The sequence below is a fragment of the Rhizophagus irregularis genome, chromosome 5, assembly GCF_026210795.1.
Source record: "Rhizophagus irregularis chromosome 5, complete sequence".
Classification (NCBI taxonomy): domain Eukaryota; kingdom Fungi; phylum Glomeromycota; class Glomeromycetes; order Glomerales; family Glomeraceae; genus Rhizophagus; species Rhizophagus irregularis.
Window position 1 is genome coordinate 353,426 of NC_089433.1, and position 9,326 is coordinate 362,751.

At 29.7% G+C, this 9,326-nt stretch overlaps 3 protein-coding genes across 3 annotated transcripts; all 3 read left to right on the forward strand.

The window, feature by feature from the left end:
* Positions 1–601: 601 nt before the first annotated feature.
* On the forward strand, positions 602–922 carry OCT59_024649 (uncharacterized protein; the record flags this gene model as incomplete). The annotated part of the gene is made up of 2 exons (XM_066133012.1): positions 602–737; positions 804–922. 2 exons carry the CDS (start codon positions 602–604, stop codon positions 920–922), a joined length of 255 nt encoding a protein of 84 aa, XP_065991578.1.
* Positions 923–1,334: 412 nt separating this feature from the next.
* OCT59_024650 (uncharacterized protein) lies at positions 1,335–3,431 on the forward strand (the record flags this gene model as incomplete). The annotated part of the gene is made up of 1 exon (XM_025310938.2): positions 1,335–3,431. One exon carries the CDS (start codon positions 1,335–1,337, stop codon positions 3,429–3,431), a length of 2,097 nt encoding a protein of 698 aa, XP_025176811.2.
* A 4,575-nt stretch (positions 3,432–8,006) lies between these two features.
* On the forward strand, positions 8,007–9,095 carry OCT59_024651 (uncharacterized protein; the record flags this gene model as incomplete). Its single annotated transcript, XM_066133030.1, has 1 exon — positions 8,007–9,095. One exon carries the CDS (start codon positions 8,007–8,009, stop codon positions 9,093–9,095), a length of 1,089 nt encoding a protein of 362 aa, XP_065991579.1.
* Positions 9,096–9,326: the final 231 nt, after the last annotated feature.

Here is a 9,326-nt window from a genome sequence, read left to right on the forward strand (position 1 = left end):
TTATTACACATGAGCAACAAATTTAACACATTTCGTTTTTATTGAGGCATTATTATTGATACATTCTTTGCTTTTTTTGTTGGGTCAAATATGAGCTAGTCCGAAATTATTAACGGAATGCTACTTTTTATCAGTTAAACTATACTTTCATTATTTGTAAATATCGGGTTTCGTAATGAATTATTTATAATCAATTAATTTCACATTATCGTTAAAAGTTTAAACATATACATGTGAAAAGCAATGAAAGCGACATTGAATTTATTGGTCTTGAAGGAAATCTGCCGGAGAAACTAAAAATGAGTAAGTTTAATTTTAGCTCAAGAAACATTTAACTAAAAGTAGAATGTTCCGATGGTTTTTCCTTTCTATGATAAAGGACCTTTTTGTTGATCAAGCCGAGCTTTACGAAATCAAAAAAGAAAATTGTTTTATGAAATTTTCAAGATGGTCATTTGGTTAACGGAGTAGTACACAATAAGGGTCATTCATAATGTCAAGAAAATTGAACTTTCTGAACTTAATATAAATAAGAGTACTGACCACATTGATAAATTGTTATAAAAATTATAAAAATAAAGAAAACAATAAAAAAATTATAATGAAAATGAACGGAACTATTCATCATCGTTTTAACTTGAGTCTTTTGTCCTTCTTCGTCTTTAGCACCTCCGCTAGTTGCGTTGCTACTCCTTGTACATGTGATGGGTGCAGACCGCAAGGCCAATACTGTGGTGGTAAATAATAATTGGATTTTCTGATTTCATATTTTTTTTTGTCTTATTTTGATTTTCTTTTTTTAGCTGACTTTGTTGATCCTAATTGCATATATGATCAATGCAATCCACAAGGTAAACCATGTGATTATGGCTATCGCCAATCCTGCTATGACTGCGGTTGTTTACTGTATATTGTCATGTGATCATCATGTGCTATTTCGGTGTTACGAAGTTTAATATGTTTAACTATGTTCGACATGTTAATCATTGTTCGACATGTTAACAGTTAATCATGTTAAAACATGTTAAACATGATTGGCATATCAAACATGTCAATCATATTACACATATTAGATATATTAAACTTGTTAAATATGTTAAATTTATCAGTATATGTATAATTTATTATAAATACAGGTCAATTTTCTGTAGTAATGTTTCTTCCAGATAACAACATATTAGATATATTAGATATATTAAACTTGTTAAATATGTTAAATTTATTAGTATATGTATAATTTATTATAAATTTTGGTCAAATGATGAGAAAAAAAACTCTCTCCTGCATAAACCGATTTACATAGAATTCCGCAGCAACACACAAACAACGGTAAAATGGGTATAACACCGTCAAGAGAAAAATTTATAGCCTTAGAAGGATACGCCCAAAAAAGCGTCGAAGAGCGAAATACAATACTAACAAACGCAGGAATGGAAATAACTCAAACGGACAAAGACTTAGCAGAATTTTTAGGGGCAGAAGACGTAACCTTAGGTTGCTTTATTAGAGGTATTATTACGATATGCATAGACGAACACAACAACATACGCAACCAAGAGTTCACAAGATATATGGAGGAATACAAAAACGTCAACAACGAAATGCTTGAACAAAAACATATAGAAATGAATGAACAGATAAGAATGATGGAAGAAAATTGGAAGCTAAAAGAAGAATATTATTTCAAGAACTCGACAATGAAAAAACACCAAATAGTAACGGAATTAGGTTCGGTCGACCAAGAAGACAAAGAAAAATTGGATAAATACAACAAATGTAAAGACATGATAGAAAAAGATTTAGAAGCGAGCGATGACTCCAACGAAGGCCAACTGTGGGAAACGAACAGCGACACAACCAGTGACACTTCAGATTTCAACCAAAGTATGACAAGGAGATATAATATTTACAACAAAAGCTCACACCTATCAACAAACGACACACCCCATAACACCAATAGAAACTCACAAATGCAGGAGACGATCAAAAATGGAAACTCTCAATATTCAAGGCACCAATCAATTACGATGGCGTTTACCGCCGATCACGACATGGGAGCAAATTCCAGAATAAGTAAAGAATCAATGCACAAACCCAAAACAGCCGACGATCTGAAATATTTCGCGGGACTCCTGACCACACAAATCAGGGACGCACAAACAGACCAATCGATAATCGAATATATAAATAACAACAAACTACTAGAATATCACATGAACACATTAGGAAGAATGATGAAAAACGGTAATGAATATACCTACGTAGGTTTTTTCACAGAAACAGCCAAAAATAATTTTTTGGAGGACGGAAGAGTAAAGGGCACTCTAGGGAATTTCAGAGACTTAGAATGGCTCAACAAACTATATAAAACAATCACGATATCGGTAACAGGAATCGATGAAAAAATGGACATAAACGAAGTAATAGAAGCTGTAGAAAGGAAGTTAGGTAAAATGCAAAAAATATCACAACAAGGAAAACAATACGGGAAAATCAATCTCAAACTAGTTATGGAAATAAGATGTACAGAAGAGGAACTGATGAACACATGGGGAATTCTCTTGAAGAACAGAATGATAAAAATAGAACCGATTAACTATAAAAACCACGTGATCAGACAAAGAGGGAAAATAAGCGCAAGCGTGCTAGACATACCAAATGAAATTGATGAACTCGAAGTGGCCAAAATACTAAGACAAACAGGTGCAAGATATTGGTACAAATCGAATAACAAAAACAAAAGATCATACCAAATGAATGTTTACTTTAACAACGAAGAAGAAAGAAAAGCAGCGATAGGAAGGAAAATAAAAATTAAAGACCAAATTTTTACTTGGTTTTTTCGGGCAGAATCAGGAGGAAGACAACAAAGCAATTTTCGCCAACAAGGAAGTAATTTTCGCCAACAAGGAAGATTTAACGGTAGATACCAAGGACAAAATTACAACAGAAGTTTCGATAACAGAGCGAGATGTTATATCTGCAAGAAAAATAATCACAATGCAAACAAATGCTACTTCAATAATGACAACAATAAAAACACGAACGAACACAGAAGTCATAGAAATGAAAATCAAAACAGACCGTTCAGACAAGAAAGCGGCAGATATAATAACGACGGAAAATTCAATTTCGAATCACAATACGAGGACAACAACGATAACAACAGATACAATGGCCCCAACTATAGAGGAAGAAACACAAACCCAAGAAGACGATTCAATGATAATCATATTGGAGAAATTGAAAGACTTGAATATAGAGGATACCAACAAGGAAAATATTACCAACAATATTACGACCATGATAACAATGGACGTAATACAGGAAAACATACTGGATACAATAACAACAGTAGCAGAAGCTACGACAGAGATTGGAACGAAGGAAGTAGATTCAATGATAGGCGTCGAATGGCTAGACGCTATTGATTGCCAACCACATCAAAACACACTAATAGAAGAAGAGACAGGAGAAAAAGGAGATGAAGGAGACGGATCAGATGCTTCAAACACAAATAGAAAAATAAAATTTTTAAAAGAGAAAAAAATAAAAAAAGAGAAATCAATGAAAATCAAAAACAAAAAGAAAATATAAAAGATAAAAATAACAATTTAAAAATAGGTTGTATAAACGTAAGAGGAATGAATGATAACGTTAAACAGGGTGAGATAAGAAAATTCTTGGGCAAAGAACAATGGGATATAGCGATAATCAGCGAAACGAAGCTTAAAGAATCGAAAGGCAAACACATATACATGGACTGGAATGCATACGAATGTATCAATAGCAGCTACAACAATGAAAATACAAAAAATGGAATTTTAATATTGTTAAAAAAAGAAATCAATGACAGGAGATACGCAATAGAAAAAATAAATGGACACGCGATAAAAGTAGACATTTTATTTAGAGGAAGCCAAAAGAACATTAGAATAATAGGAATATACAACCCTAACAATGACAAACCAGCAACTAAAATAATTGAAACAAAACTAGCGAAATGGATGAACGAGGCAACGAATTTAGATTACGAAATGATAATACTAGGAGACTTCAATGAATCAGCTAACGACAGAAAAAAGAAAAGAGAAAAACCAATTACCACAACAATCAAACAACATGGCTTACAAGATATTCACGAATGTCTGACGACAGAGAAAGATGTGCTAGATACCTGGAGGAGTGGAGAATATTCGTCCAGAATAGATTTCATTTTCTTAAGCGAAGGCGTTCTCGAAGAAATTATAAGTCATGAAATATTAGACATAGCAGATTTCAAAACAGACCACAGAGCGCTAACGATCAAAATAAAGATCAAAGAAAAATTAGAGAAAAGCAAAATTAAAAAACTTAGAAACATACGAAAAGAAATAAAACATATAAAACTAGATCAAAAAGATTGGAACATTATAGCGGAGGAAGTAGAACAACGATTAGAAGACCTAGATCAAAATACGACACAAATTTCAAATAGAGATCAAATGTGGAACAAAATAGTGGAGATAGTTAATAAGGAAAAGAAGATAAGATTAACAGAAATAAAAAGAGAAAGAAATGATAGAAAGGAGAAAGAATCAATTAGCGACATAGAAAGAACGAACGAAGAAATACTGGAAAAATGGATAGACGAATACGAACATTTAGAAAAGATAAGTAATATAGAACATAGTATAATAAAAGCAGTAGATAAAGTAGTTACAAAATTATGGAGAGATAGAAGTGCAGATCAATATAAATATAGTTTTAAAGAATTTGAGGAAAATCTAGAGATTGAAAATTGGGGAACAACTGATACAGGCAATTATATTGCAATAAAAATAGCCAAATTAATAAAAACTCATGATAGATTCGAGAAAAGAAACGATTATAATTTAAACATAGACAAACTAAGAAATCACGAATTCAGAAAAGAACTAAAAGATAGAGAAAAGAACAGAAAGAAGATAATGGACAAATTATATGGACAAATAACCGAAAAAAAAATAGAAGTTAACATAAGAAAAAGAGAGTTATACTTAGAAGAAGATATAGGTAAAATGATAAATAAGATTCTAGAAAGGAAAAAAGGAAAAATTAATATGTCAAGCTTAATAGTAAGAGAAAAAGGTAAAATTACAATCGAAAAAGATCAAAAAGAAATAAAAACAAGAGTCCTAAATCATTATAAAGAATGGACAAGGAAAAGAGAAATAGATTTAGACGAAATAGAATTTAACCATGAATGGAGAGATATATATAGCCCTAAAGAAGACGTGGACGAAGATATATATGAAAATTTAATGATACCTATAAGAATGGAAGAACTAGAATCAGTTTTAAACAATCTGAAATCAAACAAAGCGCCAGGACAAAGTGGTATATCTTACGATTTTTGGAAAAAAAGTAAGACTTTGACGAGAAAACTCTTATTAGAAATAATCAACGATAGCATGCTTGAAGAGAATGCGATAGATGACTGGAAAAAAGGCATAATTTACCCAATAAATAAAACTACAAGGTCCGACTGGAATCAAGACCTGAGTTTGACTAGACCAATAGTATTACTAGAAACAGCTAGGAAAATTTGGTTTAAAGTTCTGGTGAATAGATTAACTGATATTTTAACAAGAGAACAAATATTGATGAATACGAACTTCGCGGCGTTGAAGAACGAAAGCACGTTAGAACCGATAAAAATTATTCAAGCTATAATTGAGGACGCTAATAATTACAATAAGGAAGCTTGGATATTATTAATGGACATATCGAAGGCATATGATTCAGTCAACACGACAATGCTAAAAAAGAGTTTAGAAAGAATCAAATTGCCAAATAGTTTTATTAATCTAGTAATGGATATTTCATTAAATAGATCTAACAAAATTCTCGTTAATAATGAGTTAACAGATAGCTACCACGTCGAGGACGGAATAGACCAGGGAGAGGTCTGGTCGCCGATCCTATGGAGAATCTTCTACGACACTCTATTAAGTAGATTAAATGAAATTAAAGATGAAACGGGATACAATTTTCATGAAGAAAGAATAATTAATAGAGAGAATGATGAAAAAGAAATATTAGATATTTCAATTAACGTGACAGCATTTATGGATGATACAACGTTAATAAGCAGTAACAAAAGTCAATTGGAAAGATTAATTAATATATGTCATGAATTTTTTCAGATTAACGATATCAAAGCTAATGTATCGAAATATGAACTTATAAAAATAAACAACAAAACCGAAGATTTAACTATAGAAGGAAATAAAATCGAAAAAGTAAATGACGCAGATGGAAATAGATACTTAGGAATCTTTTTTCGACATGACAATAAAAGAGACATATATAAAAAGAAAATAATTTCGATTATAGATAGCGCTTGCAATATATTCAATTGGAAAAAATTAAACGAAAAACAGATAATCGCTGTATGGAATATTGTGATTATGCCAAGGATTGAATATCAACTGGCAGCTATAGTCCTAAAAAAAGCCGAATGCAACAAATTGATGACAAGAATTAATATGATCATCAAAAAAAGAGCTGGATTAGCGAAATCTACAAGCAATTTTATATTATACGATAAAGAATTATTAGGTCTGAAACATATTTATGACATTCAAATAGAAATGCTATGCAAAAATCTATTATACCAAGCAAACGGCAACGAAAAGCTTAAATCAATATTCAAGATAAAAATTATTCAAGAACAAAATAAAATTTGGACTTCAAAATGTCCAGGCGAATTATCAATCATAAGTAATAGGAAAAACAATTGGATATTAGACGCAGTAAAAATATTAAACATCGAAAATATTAAAATTTGTAATCACGAAATTATTAGAAATCAAGAAAACCACAGAATAAAAGGAGGAACTATAGATTTAATAGATATTTTGGATGAAAAATATATAAATATAAGCGCGTCTTCTAGAAAAACAAAAGATGTAATGTTTATAGAAGATATTTTAGAAGCGGATGGTATTACACTTCTAAAATGGAAACATTTGATTAAAGAAAGAAATTTGAACACACAAGGAAGAATACCGCAATGGTTCAAGAATATAGAAACAAAATTATTAGAAGATAAAGAAGGTACAACAAGGAAAATCAAAAATGAGTATATAAGTATCACACAAAAGAGAAAAATTAACATCAATTATTTTGATGAAAATGAGAAGACGAATAAAAATCAAATAATTACTTGGTGCGAGACAGATGAATCTCTTATATTTGTAGAAGACAAGAAAAAATCATTTAGTAAAAAATACAAAAGATTAGGAAGACATTTAATAACGATAGGAAACAAAGATGATCTAAATAACTCGCCAAATTTGATAGGATGCGAAGGATGTCATCGAAACGTAAGTAAAAAAAAAGATAATGGGGAATGCTTAATATATATTGAAAACGAGATTAGCAGAAAAATAGAAAAAAGAAAAGAAGAAGATTTTATAAGACCATATGAAACACTAAATAACATCTTAACAAAGAATATTTGGTTAAGAAATACTATAAACGAAGAAAAGAAAGATACATTGTACAATAAAAGAATTGAAATGATTGACAATACGATAAAAGCGAGTGAAGAGTTTATTAATATAATCAAGAATAGTATATTCGAACGAAAAGAATCAGATTTTGGGAAAGACAGATTTTTCTTAATAATAGAAGTGAAAAAAAACAAAACAAAAATTGACGATAAAGGTAAAAGAAAATATTATTATAACATAATATGGAAAATAAGAAGTGAAAACGTAAACAATAATAACAACGAACTACAAATAATTGCAAAACATGAAAGTATTTACGACAACGAATACAAAATTATTTTAAGAAGTATTATTCTAGGGTTATTAATTATAGCAGAAAATAGCGAATTAATTCTCGAAATAAATGATAGAGTCAAGAATTTAATTTATGACTTCAATAACAAGTGTAGTAATAGACGTAAAATCGATAGCGAATATTATTTAGAGTTGCTTTTTATAGAAGATTTTTTAGAAAACAACGAAATCGATATGTTAGACGCGAATGAAGTTACAACCAATTGCTTGAAAGAAATACGCAAAACATCGAGAGAATTTTTAGATTTTAAAATTTTTGACGACACGAGAATTGATGATTTTGAATTAATCGACGAAGCGTTAATAATAAATGAATTTAACGTGATATGGAATAATCGAATAATATCAGGAGGTTATAGAGCTTGGAGAAAGAAAATTACAAATGCTATTTGGAAAAATGAGATACTAAATAGCGAAAAACTTGATGATTTATTTGTTTATAATTACAAAAAAGAATTTGATTGGGTCACGACTTTGGAATTTATAAGTAATAGGACCAATTTTTCAAACAGGCAATGTGGTGATAAAGACACGAATGAACGGTCATATAGAATTAAAAATATCTTGAAAGAATTGCCATCATATAAGACACTTTTTAATAGAAATACTAACAAAATAGAATCATCGAGATGTATTAGATGCAAGAAATATGAAGAAGATTGGGAACATGTTTGGATCTGTGAAAGCAATGATTACTCAATCGACGAAATAATTCAAGAATCACCATATAAATACGAAGTTCTTCTAGAAGCTAATAATAAATATGATGATATAAAGATACTTAGGAATCACTTATGTAATTTTCTAACTTTAATCGAAAGTCCTTCATTGATACTTATAGGTAAAAGTAGAAAATGGGAATTATTGAGAGGAATTTTCAACAATAATTTCAACTATTTGTCAAAAATTAAGGAAGAACAAAGAGTAATAAAAGATTTGTGGAATTTTATATACGATGAAATAAAAAACAGATTATGGATACTACGATGCAAAGAAGTCAAAAGATTAGAAGAAAAAGATGGTATAAGAAAATGGGAATTGAGATTAAATAAACCAGCGTCAGATAGTAGTAGTATAGAAAGAAATATAGATATACAAAATATTAAAAACGAAAAAACAAAAGATAAAACAGATAAAAAAGAAAAAAATATATTAAAAAATAGAATTGGAATAGTAACGTTAGGCAAAATGATAGGAAAAATTACAGACGGGTTAGATATAAACAGATCATGGGACACGACTACGAAATTACCTTTTTATTAGTTTAGCAAATATTTACATAATATTATTAGTAACTTAGTACGGATAGAATTTTAAATAATTTTATGTTCGAAAATCACTTAGTTATAGGGTTTTACAATTTATTTTTATTGTACTGCTCTAAGTGTTTTTATATTTAATTATGTAATTGTTCGCAATTCTAAATAATTAATAAAACGCGTTACTATTTTAAAAAAAAAAAAAAAAAAAAAAAAAAAAAAAAAAAAAAATAAA